The 19,741-nt window shown below is 43.9% G+C and overlaps 1 protein-coding gene across 2 annotated transcripts in view; it reads right to left on the bottom strand.

Moving 5' to 3' along the window:
- SPTLC3 (serine palmitoyltransferase long chain base subunit 3) overlaps positions 1-19,741 on the bottom strand; it is a 133,378-nt gene that overhangs the window by 7,610 nt on the left and 106,027 nt on the right. For both annotated transcript variants that reach the window (XM_082645295.1, XM_082645296.1), the window contains one exon: positions 4,188-4,323. In XM_082645295.1, the coding sequence (XP_082501421.1) occupies positions 4,188-4,323 (136 nt within the window). The remainder of the gene's footprint in view (positions 1-4,187; positions 4,324-19,741) is intronic.

The following is a 19,741-nucleotide window of genomic DNA, read 5'->3' as shown; positions in this document are numbered from 1 at the left end:
GGAGCCAATCCCAAGCCATGTTATCTTTCCAGCGACAAAGATTTTATTTTCCATCAAGCCAAAGATAGGAAATAGCAAGGGTCTCCTCATTTGTTATGTGTATGTTCAGGGATAATAAGCCCATTGGCTGGATTAAGGGGGGATGGGGAAGGAGGGAGAGAGAGAAATGCACGCACACAGAGGCTGGTCGGTAGAAGCAGCCTGGAAGCTGTAGGTCATAGAATTACAAAGCTCTTTGATACTGAGTAAAACTTTTTTAAGCTATGATTCCTTCCCCTTAACTGCTTCTAGCCTCTTTTTATTTCAGAGCTAATCTCAGTAACGATTCTAGAATACCCAGCTCTCAAAGTCTGTAAACTTCTTACTCTAAGATCCAATGTCAGACACAGGCATGTGCACCCCAAGTGAGCCTTTTCCCCTTTGTGCTCCGTCGCTCCCCGCAGGAATCCTTAATCACTAAGATGCTTTGCCCTCAAGTGGGGTAAACGTCTCAGATCTGTTCTTAGCATTAAGAGGTTGCTGGTGTCTTATTTTAGGCTGGAAGCTGACAGCACCACAGAAACCTTGAGTCGTAACTCAGGAAGAATCCGCGACGCAGGGGTCTTTCATTCTCTTCCCGTTTAGCTGTCTGCCTTTTGGTTTCCTCGTGCAGAATGCAGGTTATCAAAGAAAGCGGTGGAGATTGCAAGAACTACCAAACACACAGCCTCTCTGGCCCCCTGGCTTGGCCATGGCAAGATATAGCCTTTGATTTGGATTGGGAAGTTTACAAGGGGATGGAGCTTTCTAACTGAGGAAGCTTGAAAACAGCCATTCTTTCTTTTTCTTGATCACCCTATGGAAGGCTGCCCACGGAACTGCACAGGATGAGAGCTCGTAATTGTCTGAGAAACAAGTCAAGTGCTTTTATTGCTAGAGTACAAACCACCTGACCCATGATCGGGCTGGTTTTCGGGACTCCCCAAAGACCATTTTCACTGTCTGCACTCTTCTCTTTGTACCAGAGGAAGTAAGTTTTGCCAAAGAATGTAGAGCGAAATATATGACTGTTGATTCATTAGGCTAACCTGAGGCCTCCCCGGAGCAGTTCTAAGTTTAAAACTTACACTACTAAACCTAGCCTCCTTCAGCTAATGTATACGATTGCCTCTGGGTTTGTATTCCCCAAAGCAAATTAGAGCTGGCATAGGCTGAAAGAAACTAAACTATGGGAATAATAATCATAATAATAATACATTAGCATTGCATTGCATGCAGCATCGCTGCATTTTCTGCACCACCATCCTCCAAGTGTATGATGAGGCCTGAGGATGGAAAATGTCAACCCTGTACCAAATAGTAAATACAACATATTCTTGATTATTTAAGTGAATGTTTTATGAGTGAAATCGCATTATACTAAACTCCATAGAAGATTCCAGTGGTAGAATTGCAACAGGACTTTATCCAAAAGGATACCTGGCTGGAGATAATGTCTCCATTCTGTGGTAGGTGGAAATGTGGAGAAATCACAGTTCTTTGAGAAAAATCAAAAGTTTTTAAATAAGCAAATGAAACAAGTGCTCATACACTGGCTTAGCCAATTAACTCCGTTTCAAAAGGTTCTCTGCCTTCAGCTTTCCATTGAAGAAATATCAGCACAGGAAGCAAGATTGGGCAGCAGTAACTCCTGCCACCATTAGATAATATTACCTTTTGTAACTAACCTGTTCTAAGATTTCTTAACAACCCAAATAATTAGATTTTTTTTCCCATTGTCATAATGGATGCCTTTTGATTCACCAATGATGACATTAAAGAGGGTTAAATTATACTCTGCATTGCTTTAAAGAGATGTGTATTTTTCCCCTATGGGCTGTCCTGTGCATTGAAAAGAACACTGGTTTAGGAGGCAAATGCAACTGGTTTGAATTCTGGCCTCCAGTACCTACAATGTGAGTGACCCTGAGAAAGTAGGTTGACTTTGCGGTGTCTAGGTGTCTTCATTTGTAAACCAGGGCTAAGCATCCCACCTTCAATGGGTGATCACTGGTTTTAAGAGCCTTCCTTAGCATATGAGTAACATCCAGCAATGTTAGCGCCTCCTTAGCCATGCAACCACGATGACTCAATCTTATACTCTGTTGAAACTAACACTTATCATCATTGTAGCTATAGTAAAAGTAGTAGTAATAATGATGTCTACCACTGAATGATTGCTTCCTCAATTACTATATGAAGTGCTTTATATACATTATTAATACTATTAATGATAACAGCCAACACTGAGTAGCTTCTATGTAAGACACGACATGCCAAATGCTGATAGACTTCATCTTGTTTAATCTTCAAGTGATCTTAGGAAATAGGTCCCATTCTATCCCATTTTCAATATGAGAAAAGTGGGGCTTCAGAAGGTTGGTTAACTTGTCCTAGACCCCCCAGCTAGGACGAGGCAGAGTCCAGTTTCTTTTTCACTCCAAACATCTCATTATGCCTTAGAACATCACTTTTCCAGGAAACTCCCTCTCCGTTTAATTTTCCTTTTTCACATTAGCTTTGTCTAGTCGGGACTCCTGGCATATAAAGGAGGAGGGGAACTCCCTCTTTCATTCTGTCATCGTGCACTTGAATTCTTGCATTGAAATGCATTTGCCTTTATTCTTCATGGACTCTTCTCATTGGATGGATTCATGTTCCCAGCCTGTTGAAGTTCTAATTCTAGCTTCCATCATCAAAGTCAAAAGTATCCAGCACGCTCCCTACCGCCACCCTCTGGTGTTGACACTCTCTAAAATGAAACAAGTTTACTTTTGGTGTCTTCGTTTGAGCTAATCATAAAATATTAGATAGGCATGGGCTACGTGTGGGGTCAGAACGTACCGTTTCCCCAACCACTCAGAGTAAACGTGGGTTTTCTTTCCTGTCATCTAAGATCAGATGGTAAAGGGTTTTGGGTTATCTGCCAGTTGGAATCACCATTGTCACTCCTTCCTGCCATTAGCACAGAGCAGTATCCTATGACATTTCTGAAGCACACTGTCTTCTTGGCTACTCCAGGAATTATTTCCTGATCCAGATCCATGAACAAAGGGTTGAGTGTTGGATGGCTGTGTTGCATGAGGCAACTCATATGTGTGTTTTAACTGCTTATTATTTTGCTGTGGTGAAATGACACAAAAGTGTACTCCCCAAAATCCATCTTTTAGGAGCATATAACTCAGTCCTATCCATCATGAGTTTTCAACTAATAGCTCCAGAACTTCTTTTCTATACTACATCTAATACTCTGCCAATCTACTTCGACTGTTAAGAGAATCAAATGGAAAGTTTTAACAATGGGGTTGTGTTAAAGGAGTGTCAGGTTGTCTAGAATCTGATAAACATTTGTTGAGAATTACTTTCTACCATGTGCTTCATCAGATACACAGACATTTTATATTAAAAGGAGTTTAATTAACTTCTTTTTAACAACAGAGTTAATTATTCTCTAGCAGATTGGAGATGGCTCATGTATAAATTCATCTGTGCCATACTGAGAAAAAGTCATTTTTCCTCTTTATACAGTTTTTACTAATGCTCAACCTCAGAGTTGCAATCGAGGGAAAACAACCCCAAATAAGCTTACATGAGTGGTGTTAACATTTTTTGTTAAGAGCAAGAGCTTTGGAGTAAGCCTAGGTTTGGGTTTGCCTCTTGGTTTTACTACTGCTTGACTGGTATGGCTTTGAGAAGCTATTTAACTGCTCTCAGCCTCAGTTTCCCCACACATGAGGGTGCCTTCTTTTGAGGATGGCCATGAGAGTGCAATGGGAGAAAGCACAGAGCCTGGTAATGTTGCTTTTGAATGTTGGGAGAGACGGTTTTTTGAGGTTCTCCCTGAGAAAGATCTTGGGGGAGGAGGAAGTGCAAGATCATCATCAATTTACAGCTGAGGCCTGAGATAAGTGACTCCACCCAATTTACAGAGCTTGGAAATGATGGGCCGCAGTACCTGGCTCCCTTCCCACAAGATCTGTGAAAAGGTCTTGCTGATGGGCAAGGCAGGTAGTTTCTGAGAAGCTGGACAAGTGAATTCCGAACTCGGCGTCCCGCTCAAAGTGCAAAGCAATACCTATGCTGAAAGAGCCCCCTGGTGTCAAAAGCACCATCTCTGTCCGATCACCTTGGAGCTTAGGTGTTATTCTGGGAGTCCGCTGGATACTCACGCTACTTTAGCAGGCATGTAAAGGAGCAGGGGAACAACGGGAGATTCCTCATTGCCATAGATAATGAATCCCATTTCACTCAGTCTCTGTCTGAAGTATCTTGTGTTTTCTGCAAGTTGCTGTACTCTCTGCAACCCTGAAAGGAAACAGGCATGAAATCCATCAATTTCCACATGGCAGAGGGAAGCAAAGGTCAGACTGTCTTGGCGAGTGTTCCTAAGTCTTTCTGCAGTCCTGCATTAAGAGTTGGAAGGGGGTCAAAGTAGGGTAGGGAAATATCTCCTGGTGAGCAGGTGTGAGCACTGATGCCTGGGATCTGCCCTGAGCGCAGAAGGCAGGATCCTGGGGAATGGTGCTGCTGGGTACTGCTGGCAACCAAAGCCAGGCTAGGCTGCAGGGCAGTAGGGGAGCAGGAAGGGTGTCTAGCAAGAAGGAAGGAGATGAACTATCATTTACTAGACACCTACTGGGTGTGGATTCTGCTAAATACTATAGGCACATTAGTTCAGGGGAAGAGAGTGTGACAGGAAGTCACACATACACACACACACACACTCCACCCCATACCAGTTGTTGGTTGTGGCATTTTAGCCAAGCTGAGCTGGCCCATTAAGTAACCCTTCATCTAGGTCTCTAATCAAAGAACACTTCATCCAATCTGAATTAGAAGGGGTAGCATATCCTTGGACAGATAGATCCATTGGAGACGGGGACTATTTTGTGAGGCACCCAGTGGTGATAGAGTAACAGAGGAAAGGGAAGAGGGGGCCCTCTGCTTTCTCCAGACAGAAAAAATGACAGGGTTGACCCCCAACAGAAGGTCAAGCAAGGTACACGTGCCCATTTCAAGGTTATTGGTACTTCAGCTCAAAAGCTTATCTTCTGTCTTAAGTGCGTATCCCAGTGGGAAGGTCACACACATTATGAAATGACCAAAGGGAACTGAAGAGTAGAAAGAGTTCTGGAGATATCTGCCTACTCACTTCTGCCTCTAATCAGGTAAGTGAGTAAACTAGCCAAAGCCAGAGAGTGTTTGCTCAATAAGGAAGATTGAATAGGATTGGATATTAAAGTCCCTGAGAAATCAGTCCAATGCTTGCATTTGATGCAGCGTTGCCATTCATCAGGAATTTGCTGATACAGCTGACCTCCATTCTGATTGGTCAGGAATCCATTCAAACTGATCAACTCTTACTTTACCAGTTATTCAATTTTTTTTTTTTTTTTTTTTTGCGTTACGTGGGCCTCTCACTATTGTGGCCTCTCCCGTTGTGGAGCACAGGCTCCGGACACGCAGGCTCAGTGGCCATGGCTCACGGGCCTAGCCGCTCCGCGGCATGTGGGATCTTACTGGACCGGGGCACGAACCCGTGTCCCCTGCATCGGCAGGCAGACTCTCAACCACTACGCCACCAGGGAAGCCCTTATTCAATATTTTGAACATCACTCCTGAGTGTGTTTGTAACTCTTTAGATGGAAAATGGATAAAAATGTCAATAAACATGTCATCACGGTCTTCTAGTTTCTTCTTGGAGACATGGCCCCAGACCGTACTTTGACAAAGGGTTGAGCAGTGGGTATCTCCTGCTCAGCATCCTTCCTCCAGGGAACCATGATGTTCAGGTAGAGTTGGCTCCACCTTTCCTCTTGGCTACAGGGGTATTGTGTGACCCAGGCCTGGCCTATTGGAATACTCCACCCCCCTGATAATTGGGTCATTGATGGAACACAACCAGGGCCTACCAGTCTTTCAGATCTACTGAGGAAGAAGTGTAAAAACAAGGTCAACTTCAAGCTACATCCTTGCCACCATGGAGGAAACCTGCTTGAGAATGATGCTGATTCAGAAAAAAGCCAAGGCACAAGACAGCAAGAGTCTTGATGGGATCATTGGAACTCTTGGGTCTAGCAGTGCCTAAGTGAGTCCATCCTTTGGACTGTCCCTGTTGTGTGAACCATTACATTTCTTTTTCTTACTGAAGCTACTTTGAGCTGAATTTCTACTACCTACAACCTGATATGTCCTGATTAATACAGGTGGCCAATAATTGGATGAGGGGACTTCTTAAGGACAATAGTAATATCAACAGCAATAATTATTGTAGCTTACAGATATGTAATGTCAACTTTGTTATAAGCACTTGGCATTTAATGATTTATTTAGTCCTCACAACAACTCTATTGAGGTAGATGCTATAATCTCATGTCATACACGAGGAGGAGACAAGTAACTTACCCAAGTTCACATAGTTGGTAGGTAGCAGGGCCAGAATTTGAACCCAGGCAGTTCATCCCACCCCCCAACCTCCCATTTGCATAAATTTTGTTGCATAGACACAGCCTCTTTTGTGCTTAAAAAAAAAAGAACAGTTTTGTAACATGCTGAAGTGTCCCTTGGAAACTTGTATTTGTACAGAGAGCAACCTATTTGAAGGACAGAACTAACAATGAGGAAGGAAAATATTTGTCATTACTTAAAAATAAAAATATCATCCATACACTTTGAAACTGTGTGTATTTAGGAAGATGAGAACATAAGGAGTAGGGAGAGATTGGGGAACAGAGAAGGAAAAGAAAAGAGGGGATGTGTGTAGGCATAAGGCTGATTCACTTCGCTGTGCAGCAGAAACTAACACAGCATTGCAAAGCAATTATACTCCAATTAAAAAAAAAACCCAAAAAACATAAGAGGGGCTAGAGTATGACTTATTTTAAAGAAGGTGATTCAGATAAAAATGAACGAATTTACAAAACAGAAACAGACGTACAGATATTGAAAACAGACTTAGGGTTACCAAAGAGGAAATGTTGGGGGGGGGGATAAGTCAGGAGCTTGGGATGAACATGCACACACCACGATATATAAGAAAAATAACCAACCAGGGCCTACTGGATAGCACGGGAAACTCTACTCAGTATTCTGTGATAACCTATACGAGAACAAAATCTAAAAAGAATGAATATATGTAGAACGGAATCACTTTGCTGTACACCTGAAACTAGCACAACACTGTAAATCAACTATACTCCAATAAAATTAAAAACAAACAAACAAAAGTAAAGAAGGTGATTCAAATGAAGGCACAGATATACATCCCAGCTACCAAAATGTATTCCATATGGCTTGTCCCCTTGTGTGTTCAGCTCTTCTGTTGATTGTTAGTTGCACAATGAATAGATGAGTTCATCAGGCTGAGTCTGATGATTCCTAAATGATCCCCCTCACAGACTAGAAGGATTTCCTGGCCTGGAAGTGCATGAGTGACTTAAATTGCTTTTCCCAATGGCATTATCTTTGCACTTGCCCATAATGATTCATCCATCATTGGGCTGCGCAGCTACTTAATTGGCCCCGTCTGTCCTCTCTGCCTTGATTAACCCAAGTAACTGGATCACGAACTAATGTCATCATTTTACTGCTTCTAGATCCCTTGGAGAGTTGACCAAACAGATCAGAATATCGATTGCAGGGGCAGCTGACTCTTGAGAACTGAATGTTTTATTCTTGCCCTGTCTTCTCCCTCTTTAGACCATTTAGCACAGCATGGCTGACAAGCCATTATGACACACTTCGTGGTCACCATGTTTTCTCACATAGGGTCACTATAAATGCCTTGAGGTCTTTTGAGTTGGCCAAGACACAGCTCCTTTCAATTACTCTATTGCTCACTCTGGAAAATTGGAAACATTCTCCTCCTCTTGGAGGGCCTGGGGGCAGAGAGAAATTTGTACATATAAAACGCTACTCACCTACAGGATGTGGGTGATTTTATTAATTATGTTGTGCTTTGAGATCCTTGTTTGAAGAGGGCTTTATAAAAGTAGAAGGAATTTTTAGCACTTGTTCTTTCGTACAGGGATGGCCACGCCAGGATGGCATGGGGACTGGGCATGGCAGTGACCTTCCCTTTGCAATACACAAAGTCCCTAATTAAATAGTTCCTGATTCTTCTTCCACTTATTATAATACGTAGAAGTCAGGGAAGGCTCCACACAGATAAATAAGTGAAGGATCAGATCTCTTATGTAGAGTGCTGGAGAGTTTATACGAGTGTCTTATTTTGCTGTATTCTGGGTTCTCTGGAAAAGGAATAAGCTTTGGAGTTAAATGGACTAGGAACCAAACTCCACCTGGACAATGTAAGGCTTTGAAACCTCAGTTTCACCTAGCGATACATAAGCTTATCTCACAAGAAGATTGGGAGAAATAAAGGGTTAATGCAGGAACATGCTTAATACTGTGTCTGGGAAAAAGGTACTTGAAAGGTTAGTTACATTTTTCTGTTAGCAATAGTTCTGGGTAGCCTCAGTGGCACCTCGAAATCATTTGGAGAGCTTGGCAAAATCCCATGCCCAGACTGTACCCCAGACCAATGAAATCAGCATCTCTGGTAATGAGATCAAGCATGAGTTTCGGATTTCACCAGGTGCAGCCAAGGAGACTCAGATGTCTCAGAAACAATGGCCATTACCAGTTCACCCCCGAGGCCATGCATGGCTGTGTTAGGCGCCTGACTGTGTCTTGGCTGAGTCATGCTCCTTGGTTGGACATGGAAAGTAAAAGATGGGCATATGTCTTAGCCTCTTGTTTGGCAAGATGACATCCCAGCATTTACTGAATGTTCGAGGTCTCCAATGGTATGTTTGTGGGATCACTTGCTCCCCTGACAGTTATCGGCTCCAAAGTGCTCACTCGACTTGAGACCAACCTCACTGTCAACCTTGCCCCTCTCATGAGGCTGGATAAAATCAGGGATGGACCCAGCTGGGCAGATGACCTGTAGGTTGCCATTCTACCCACTTGGATTTCTAGCTCTGCCAATTTGAGAGATGGACTAGGTTTAACCTTCTCTCCAATGTTATTAAAACAAAAACAGCTGGGGCAGGGGAAGGAAAACAAATAAAACCCAAAGTGTCACCACTACAAAGCCATGCCATCCCCAAATAAAAACAATCATCTGTGGCATTTCCAAAAATATGCTCAGGTCAACTCAATCTCCAGAGGGCCAGAAGGAATTGTGGACAGTAGACACTCCCAGAATGACCTGTCAAAAGCTAAAGAAGGAAAATATCTTCTCTGTCGAACCATCGAACCATCATCTGCTGGCAAAAGAGGACAAAGGCACTTCCCCCTGTAAGACTGAGTGAAAGAGGCAGATTTGATGAGTTTGCAAGACAATACCAACGACACTATTTTCTGCAGACTTTGCAAGCTTGCTCTCTAACAGAGGAAACGTGCATAGACCCAGATGGCACGGGGGGGGGGGACTTATTTTATTATTCCCCAGGCTGAAAAAGGCACATACAGAAATACACACCGCCCTCCTTTCACCAGTGCGGAATACAGGCTGGGCAACCTCGAACATGCTCCTAGGCAGTAACGCTTGGGAAATGCGGTTCTCTTCTTTAGAGATAGGAAGAATCTTTCCCTAAAACATGTCTCACAACTTAAGAAGCCGATCTTTCTGAACAACCAGTTTGATCCTCAAGAGTGCCCGCAGTGGTCTGAGAAGGGCTCCCTCCCCCCAACCCCTGCCCCCTTGCCTCCTTCCCCTTCTTTGTCTGATGCTCACACTAGGCTTCTGCTCCGGGCATGGGGAGGGGGAGGGAGCAGGGGTGCCGGGGAGAGACCTTGGAGTAAAGTTTCATTGTGGCAGCAGGAACCCAGCATCTGTTATTTTAAGCTCTGGACAGCAGACAGGACATTTTGTTTCCTACACACTCGGGGCAGAGAGATCTCAGGAAAGATCAAGAGGCTACCGAGCAGCAAGAATCATAAGAATCACATTAGCAGTGACAAGCTTCCCAGTGGGATGGAGAAGACAGCGTTTGGAGTGGTTTGCTGAGAGGAACACATATTTTTATCAGGCACTGAAGCTCTCCCTTTTGATGTCTGGATTCCAAGGTTACGGCATGCTTTATAGTCACATACTCGTGTGCCAAGGACGGTCCAGGCTGCTCAGTCCTGCCCCTGTGGAATGCACACAGGAGCAGAGTGGGCAGGCTGGACATCAGGGTGGACGGCTGTCTACAGGACAGGATTTCATGCCCCTGTTTCCACCTCCCCACCCACTGCTCAGATACACCGTCAGGGGCTTAATCCACAAGGAGAGGTGACAATGGACATGTCTTGTGCACCTACAATGAGCCAGGAGCTGTGCTTTTGGGCCCCCTTCACAGATGAGGAAACCAAGGCTGGGAGACTGTTCATGCATTGCACAGCTGACCTGGAAATCGGCGGTGCCTAAGAGTCTATCAAAGTCTGCTCCTTGTAAGAAGCTCGTAAACTCATTTCTGATGAGGTGTGCGTCCCATGATTCATGGATTCATACATTTCACAAATGAAAAGCACTCACTATGTACAAGAGCCAGCTGCTAAGATGGAGGAGAAGATGAAAAAAATCTGGGGCTATTTGGCAAGAAATAACCTAACAGTAGAGAGTGCAGATATCAGATAATATACACATGAGAAGAGCCATAAGACGGATATAGACAGTCAGCTGGCCTGTCACATAGTAGTGCTTCTTGAATCCTTACAGAATGAGTGATAAGATTTCACATTAACTTGCATTTAAGTAGAGAGCAGTATCTTAGCAAGTCTCGAATGATGGAGTTTTACACATCCAATGGGGTAATTTGGGAGGCTGGGGCCTTTGGGAGCCTTGCGAATTGGTGATTCTTAAACAGGGGAACACACCAGAGTCTTCAGGGAATAATTTTTTTTTTCTGGAATACTCACAGGTAAGCCTCTTCGGCAGAGATTCTGCTCCAGAAGGACTGGTGTGGACCTTTTACAAAACCTCCCCCTGGGTAACTGTGGTGTGCACCCCAGTTCTGAACCCTCACTCGTAGTCATAAACTGTTGTGGTTGTTGATTCTATGAAGATAATAAGGCTGATTCTAACTGAAGCCTCCAGAGAGCAATTTGTCTCCAAGTATTTTTGCATTTTTCCCCTCCATCAACAGGTCCGTGTGTCAGCTCCCATCTGCCCTTTTCTTTTTTCTATGGAGATGAGGAAGACACTCGTATCTGAGCCTTAATTTACTGATCTGTTAAATGGGGATGATAAGAATCTATTTCCCAGGACTTTGGGGAGAATGCTATTTCGTACTTTTCTGTGTGAGTGGCTGTTGTGTTCAGGGGAGAATTAAAAGATGAATATGTCTATTATTTTCAAGGAGCTTATAGCCTAGAAAAGGTATGTAATAATCACAGACGGTAGAAAATTGAATGCCCCGTGGAAGAAATGCTCTGGGAGTTTGGAGCCAAGACCTAGAGGTGGTAAGTGAACACCTTGTGTGCCAGGAGGGATGGTTAGCTCACTTGCCTAGAACGTTTGGTTTACAGTCATGAGAAGCATCAGTGGAATCAGACCCAGACGGCTGCAGATGCCAACCTAAGAGGTGGTGGGCACTAGGGAGCCAAGGCAGCATCACGAGCAGGATATGCCATGTTCTGAGGGGGTTTAGGAAGAGGGAGTTATAGTGTATAGTACGTGGAGTAGGATAAGGAGAAAACCAGAGGTGGCCAGACACGTAAGGAGGCCAGAGTGGCAGCAGAAGTGGGTGAGATGTGCTTCAGCAAAGATTGTGGCAAGAAGGCAAAGGAGAGGTCCTGGCTGAGGAATTGGGTTAATGGGGGTCCTCTGAAAGCGCTCTGAGAAACCGTGCAAATGAAAGTAGCCTCTAGGAAGCCCCATCGAGGCAGCGTGTGCATGATTCAAACCTCTGGTTTTCAAAGTGTCTGCTGGGTGGGGTGTGCACTGAGGAAGCCTCAGGGAGGGGGTGCGGGGAAAAACTGAGGGACGGGCTCAGCGGCTAGGAGATCGGACCACTCCACCCTCCAAGCTGTCTCCATGACAACAGCATCTCTGCCAAGTGCTCAAGGACCGTGAGCCTAATTTTCCTGGGTTCAAAATCCTCTCTGCCATCTTGGGCAAGGCATTTCATCTTTCTGCAGCTCAAGTTTTTCACCTGTAAAATGTGAATAATGACAATGACAATAATAATAAGAAGGATTGGGGCTTCCCTGGTGGCGCAGTGGTTGAGAGTCCGCCTGCCGATGCAGGGGACACGGGTTCGTGCCCTGGTCCAGGAAGATCCCACTTGCCACGGAGCGGCTGGGCTCGTGAGCCATGGCCGCTGAGCCTGCCCGACCGGAGCCTGTGCTCCGCAACGGGAGAGGCCACAACAGTGAGAGGCCCACGTACCACAAAAAAAAAAGAAAAAAGAAGGATGCCCATTTCATACTGTTATGAGGATTTGATTTTAAGCACTTTGGACAGTGTCTGGCACACATTTTGTATAAAATGGACTTTCACGTACATTTCATTTGAAAAAAAATTCTGTGGTTCAAAAAAATATTGAAAACTATTCATTTCCAGTCTTCACCAAAGACTGAACTGACTTGCTTGGATTTGTCCTCTAAGGCTGGGCCTCTGTGATCAATGGAAGTGACCTGTGGTGTCTACAGCCAATCTGGTTGTTCCTGTACCCTCCTCAGTTTCTTTGGTTTTTTTGTTTTGGTGCCTAGGACATACCTTTTGATATTTTCTTAACCCCCAGAATTAAATATTCACCAGAATAATGTTCATTCTCAGTATTCAAGTTGAAGCATATGACCACTGGAAATCTAACTACATAAAGTCCTATTTACAAAAATGAAATACATTTTAGCGACATTAACCAGTACTTAAGATGTAATCACATGAGCTCTTAGAAAGGACTGGGCTCTTTCTGAAGAAAGAGATTCTCCACTGCTGGCTTTGAAGATGGAGGGGGTCACATGGTGAGAAATTCAAGTCTCCAGGAGCTGAGAGGGGCCCCAGCTGACAGCTGACAAGCAAACAGGGACTTCAATCCTGCAACCCCCAGAAACTGAGTTCTGCCACCACCACATGGGAGCCTGGGAGAGGAGTGTGAACAGCAGAAAAAAGCTGCTGACACCTTGATTTCTTCTTTGCCAGGGCCTGAGCAAAGAAGACACTTCCCAGACTCCCGACCCCAGGAGACTGTGAGATAATAAATGGATGTCATTTGAAGTCCGAAGTCTGTCGTCATCTGTGATGTAGAAATAGAGAACTAATACATTCTGTCTAGCCTAGAGCACACGCTGGCCTTCTCCAGCCACAAATCCACCTGCTTAATCCTCCCTGGCTGTGGCTGACCTGATTTTCTCCCCAAACTTCTCCAGACAAGAGCTGGGCTGGGGTACGGCCCTCTGCCGCTTTTGGGGTTTCTGCTGCTGAGCTGAAAATGAACCCGTGATGGAGAAAACGAAGATCAACGTGGAACAGTAACTCCCCTTCCCCCTCAAAGATCCTGCAGCTGGAATCACGTTCTTCTCCAGTTGGACTGAACCAGCAGAGAATTCCATGTGTGCTACATCACAACTCCCCCATCTCCGACTCCATCCACCCAGAGGAAACAAGAGTGAAGAGGTAACTTCTGTAGGACTCAGGGTGTAAAAGGATATCTTGTTTGTAGGACGGGAGGAAGGAAGTGGCCATGTTATCCTTTTGCCCCAGTGCCATCTAAAAGACAAACAGATTCTCCTTACACTCTTGCTGGGGAAATCTTTTAAGGCCTCAAAGCAAGTGCAGAATTTACTGAACTGCCATAAAATTCTGCGCTTGGCTAACTCTTAAGGCGAAGTATATGAAGGGATAGAACGTTGTGGAACATTTTTCAAGCCATTTCTGCACAACCAGACAAACATCCCCTCCTAGCTGGGGCTCCACAGGTTGGCTAATTCTGTGTTTATTGGATGCCCACCCCCTTCCCCGCAGCGTGGTCCTACAAGCACGTGAGCAGCAATAGGGCAGAGAGGCAACACCTGTCACTTTGCTTGCTGACCCCAACCTTAGGTCCCCCCCCCAAACAAAAACCAGGTAGAACTTTCTTACCCCCCAGCACAGGTGATTAATCATGGACAGAGGCAGCCCCTCAGTTGAAAGCCAGCCGAGCGTAGCACCGCCATCTGTTCTGCGTTAGCTCTTGTTGAAAGGCCAGTGGCTTGAAACCATTTAGAAAACGCAGCCCTCCGTGCCTTCTGTCTCTTTCTCTGCCTCTCTTTGCATCTCCAGCTGGTAACCAAGTGGCAAATATATTTAGGAAGCAGTGGCTGGGTCCCTCCTCAGCAATGCCATGGGCCTTGGATGCCAGGGGCCTCAGACGGCCCATTATGGGTGGGCTTCTCTATGGGCTCTTCTGCATTCATGGAGGGACTTCAGAGGGAGAGAACCAACGATGTGTGGCTGGGTTTAGGGGGAGAACAGAACTTGGAGGAAGTCAATTTTGTATTCGCTGAACTCTATGCCAAGGTAGATGCTGAGATGACCTTTCAAAACGCCGTGTCTAATTATCACAGAATCATCTCCCTAATCACAGTCCTTTCTGGTTCTCACTGTCTCTTCCTCACAGAGATTCTGGGTGAAGAGTAAGTCAGTAAGAACAGCCACGAGATGAGCTTGATAGTTTGGATGGATAAGTGTAGTTTGCAGCCCCCAAAGAGCTTGCCCTGCAGGGAAGCAACATCTTCCGAGAGATGTTTGTGAATGGATCTCGTGTCAAATATAAACAGTAGGAAAGTGAGGAAATTCCACTCTGGAGAGTGAGCTGCTACCACCCAGTGCACTCCTTTCCTTCCCCCTTCAAAGCGTTAAATCTTCCCAGTTAGTCACTCCCGTTTTTAAACCTATCAAACTCAAGTGTAAAAATATGTGTGCCCTGTTCCAGGGACCAGAGCAGAGGTCCAAGGTCACAGCTGGAAGGCGCGGGGGCCACTTTCTCCAAGTCCACGTCGGGTTAGAAGCAGGGTCAGTACCTCACCTGCCAATCTCATGATAAGATTTCACAAATGATCAGGATGAATGAAATAATCCAGACAAAATAATTTAAAAATGAGGCATGGTTGTATTTTCCAGTGCCAATGCATTATATTTTAAGTCTCACTCTTTTTTCTTTTATCTTCAGTTTCCTCTCCTCAGAAAAGAAAAATGATTGAGGTTCATAAATTAATGAACTTATTTGAAAGACCTTGCCATTTTATTCAATTTCTTCTCCTAAGAACTGAATACAAAACAGAAATGTAAGCCTTTGGAAAACATTTTTATAAAATCCCAGATATGGTACAGAATGAATTATGTGGAGTGCATTTGCCCACATGTACATAACAGAAGCACACAGCTTTTAGTGCTTCCTAAAGTAGATGGAATGCTTAAGGCAATGTTGAGTAGAATCATATTTTCATATAAATTCAATCTCGATATGAAGTTGCTAGTTTTATTTTTCTACCTGGGCTTAGAATTCAGTTTTCCCTTGTGACTAGTTTACCTTGATTAGTCACATGCTGGGTGCTGATGTGATGAACATCAGAAGGTTGATACTTTTTAAAGCCTCTTAGCCTCCTTTTAGTCCATGGTCTCAAAAGAACCGAAGTGTGGCTGAATAAGAGAGTTGGGGTGGGGGCTTCCCTGGTGGAGCAGTGGTTGAGAGTCCGCCTGCCGATGCAGGGGACACGGGTTCGTGCCCCGGTCCGGGAGGGTCCCGCATGTCGCGGAGCGGCTGGGCCCGTGAGCCATGGCCGCTGAGCCTGCGCGTCCGGAGCCTGTGCTCCGCAATGGGAGAGGCCACAGCAAAAGAGAGTTGGGGTGACTCAAAATAAACCCATCTGATTCAAATAATTAACCTAAATGTCCATGTGTTTAAATTGTATGTTTTCAATTGCAATTTATAATTTTCTGATAATGATGCAATTTATAATTTTCTGCCTCATCACATCCTCTCTTTCAGAAAAAATGGCCTGATTTTCTGAGAGTGTGTTACTACTTCCAAAATATACATTCTCTCCTGTTCTGGCCTGACTTCCAGAGCTGTTCCAATTTCATGTCTTTTTAGCTTCTTCGGGGAAAGCACTATGCCCAGGGTCCATTTGCTGCCTCCAAAAAGTACACAGCATTCGGGAATTGAGCACCATCATAATGATAATGATCTCAATACCTGCCATGGCCTGGGACTCTGTTCTACGAGAAAGAAGCAGAAGTGGTTACGTAAAAGTCAGACTAGAAGCCCCGAGAGTCCCTATAAAAGGAAGAGATTTGTCTTCAGTCTTTTGGACTTTGTTTTTCTTTTTCCTTGAGCTACTTTTATTCCACTCCAGGTCAAGAGTTTATTTTTTAAGTCAATAGAGAAAGATTGGGAAACTGTCTAAAATATATAATGTCTTCCCACAGTATACGTCCATCAGAAAGACTGGGGAAAGAATGTCCTGGGCTGAGGTTAAGTCCTGTGGCAAAGACTGGCTGGCTATTCACCAATCCCATTTCCCCCTCCTAGGCAGGCAGTTAACTTCATTTCCCAGGATGCTTTGTGGTTAGGCAAGGTCCTGTGACTGAGTCCCAGCAATAGGATGTAGGCAGAAACTAAACATACCATTCCAGTTATGGCCCCTGAAAGCTTCACACACACAATCCTCTTGGCTCCTCACCCCTTTGATGGCAACCTTGGAAGCCATAAGTTGGAGGAGACACAAGATGGAAGGAGGCTGTATTGACACCCCTTTTGGGCTCTATATGAGCAACAAAAAAATGTCTATTGTGTTATATGTTGGAGTTTGTTATAACAACTAATTAACCTTAACTAATACTGACCTTGTAAGAAAGATACCATGAAAAATTTTCAAGGATTCAAAATCCTAATGCCCTTTTACTTTTCATTGGCTAAATGGTGCCCTGGTAAAGGGAAACTCTAATTTTTCAGTGTTAATTTTATTTTTTTCAACCTCTCATTACTAGTCACCAAACAATGTCATGAAAACCTGAAGTCTCTTGATTGAAAAAGACCCTAAGTGCAAATCATCATTAAGATGGAGAAGAGGAGGGGAGGAGGTCCCTCCAACATACTCAGTGGAAAATGCCAGTTTGGATGCTTAAGAACACCTGCGCGCCTCTGTTTGGAAATGTACTTCAACTCAGACAGAGAGGATTAGCTGGTGCCCAGTCTTTGCTGATGACTGTGTGAGTCAAATGCATTTATGAGATTGGGATGGTGTCTCCCTAGGAAACCTTAAGTGAGGGATTCAGCTAACTGCTTGGATAATTAAAGGAAAAACTCCATTTTTGCTTCTGCTATTTGGTAGTAATGGCTTGAATTATCTGACTTACTCACCTCTATATTAGATGGTGTCTAGACAAAGCCTTAGCATACGTAATCATGTAAAACCATTCATTTCTCAAAAGAATAGGAAAGGAACTCTACATTTTGGTTTATGCATGTATCTACCAAGGAAGTGATTATATCTCCAGTATTTGAACCAAAATAATTCCATAAGTAACCTCTAAAGAAATGATATTGTAGTTGTTTATAGAGAGCGATTAGAATTCAAGCCTTGTCCAGGAAATCTGCTTAGCCCCAAATTCGGTCATTCCGTTTTCATTCCTTCACATATTTGATGTTTAAGGCACAATTAATTAATTAATCACTACCCATTTGGAGGACTAGGATTAGGGTATGTGTGACTAACATAAGAGCCAAAGATTTCATGAGACAGAGGAAGGAAGGATTATTTCTTGACTGTGGCCACTGTGAGAGGGTTTAGAAGGCTGAACAGAGATCCAGGAGATAAAGAATGGGTGTAATGGGCTTGTGGAGAGAGATGAGAATCTTCTAGATAGAGGGAATACCAATTGGTGGTACCAATGCCTTATGAATAGTTGCTGGGATACGGCCAAACCTTACACTGAATGGGATCATTCATTCAGCCAACATATACTGTTTGAAGTTGAGGACAGTGTCCCTGCCCTCATGTCACTTGTATTCTCCTGGGGAGACCGAAAATAACCAAGGAAATAAGTACATAATTCCAGGTGGTGGTAAGTGCTATGAAGGAAAATGGTGCAGAATAAGGGAGTAGATAGAGTCACCCACAAGGGAGGGGGTGATAGTTTAGAAAGGGTGGTTAGGGATGGTCTCTCTGGGTTGGTGGCAGGTGCTAGAAGGCTCACTCCAGCAGGAACCCCCATTCCTAGCTGTCCGGAGTCTAGATTTCACCTGGTCTCCAAGTTTGGGTCTGAGCCTGTTCTGAGAGGTGAGCTGGAGTAGCAGAAAATACAAGGGCATCTGTGTCCAGGGTCGGGAACAGAGAAGGTCTGGGTGGTGGTCAAGGGGTGAAAAATGCGGGAAGGTGGAAGCTGCAGGAAATCAGAGAGGACTCCAATTGTTTTCTTTGATTTTGACTTATCTGCGTTTTTGAACATGATCTGAATTTCATCCACTAACAGAATGCATCCCCCCTTTTCCACTGCTGTTCCTTTTTGCACAGAAACCACAGTGATCTTTAACCACTCAGATATTCTCAGGGACTAGAACCAGGGATTTTGCAGTGAAGGGACGGAATACTCAATTTTAATTTTAGAATGGGCAGTGTCACCATAAAGTAGTGACACTGTAATATAACCAAATGCACATTTAAAAGACATCACCTCCCCAGTTCAGGAATGGAGAGCCTCGCTACCCCAGAGGCCGATACTCAGAAGAAAAGAAAACGATCCCATTAGCTGAGGGTCTTCACTCCTCAGTCTCACCAAAGTCAGCATGAGATGTGCAAGCAGAATTCTAGGGACAAAGTAACAGCTTCTTCACAGATGGAATGTTTTGAATACCTCTCAAGTCATGCAAGAAATAAAAAAACCTCACAAAGTTAGTGTGAGGAGGCCCTCTGTTGGGGAGCATGTCGATTTAATACTTCCTCCTCAGATCTTGGGCTCATCACAATTCTGATTTTCTAAAGGGCAAAGGAAGCTCAGCTTGAGGCAAAATTCCTGTACTGGCATGATGGCTGGGGTACTTAGCTCTAATTTTCGAGTCAGTTTCCCCATCCTTCTCTTATTGGCCTTCCTGCTATAGTTCACCAAAGCCTGTGTCTCCATATTGAAATATTGAAAGTGGAGAATTGAGGAAATTATTTGGATAATATCTAATATGATTGAGGAAGGGTGATGGTAATACTATTTGTCTCATCTTTTTGTAGCAATAATCCCAGAATACTATATTCAGAAAATATATTAAATTAAAAAGGAAAAACAGCCTATTGCATTCCATCCTGTCAAATTCCTATATTTTTTTGAGGATCCTGTATAGCTAATTCCTTTATTTCCAGGAAGAACACAATTCATTATTCCATCTTGATTTTACCTTTAGTTTTTCTCTACCTATACAACATCCAGACACGTCCCCCACCCTGCCACCCAGAAACTCCTTCTGTTTACAGGCAAAGAGGGACAAGTGTGACTTTGAAGAAAAATAGAAAATTCTATTTTTCTTAACTTTATTGTTTAAGCATAGGAGATTTTATTAGCAATGATGAAGGTGTGTTCAACTGAAGTTGGATATTATATGTTAGGAATTGGAACTCTGTATTTGTTTTCACTTGTAAGTAAATTTCCACTGCTCTTTTCCCCTCTAGGGAAACACTACTGACCACTCAATTATAAACAAATCAAATATTTCCATGTATTATGATAGCAAAAAACGGTTTTGTGATTCACAGCATTGAT

This window comes from Mesoplodon mirus, assembly GCF_964341445.2.
Source record: "Mesoplodon mirus genome assembly, chromosome: 15".
Classification (NCBI taxonomy): domain Eukaryota; kingdom Metazoa; phylum Chordata; class Mammalia; order Artiodactyla; family Ziphiidae; genus Mesoplodon; species Mesoplodon mirus.
Note: the sequence above shows the minus strand (reverse complement) of the source record. Positions and strands in the feature narration are given on the sequence as shown.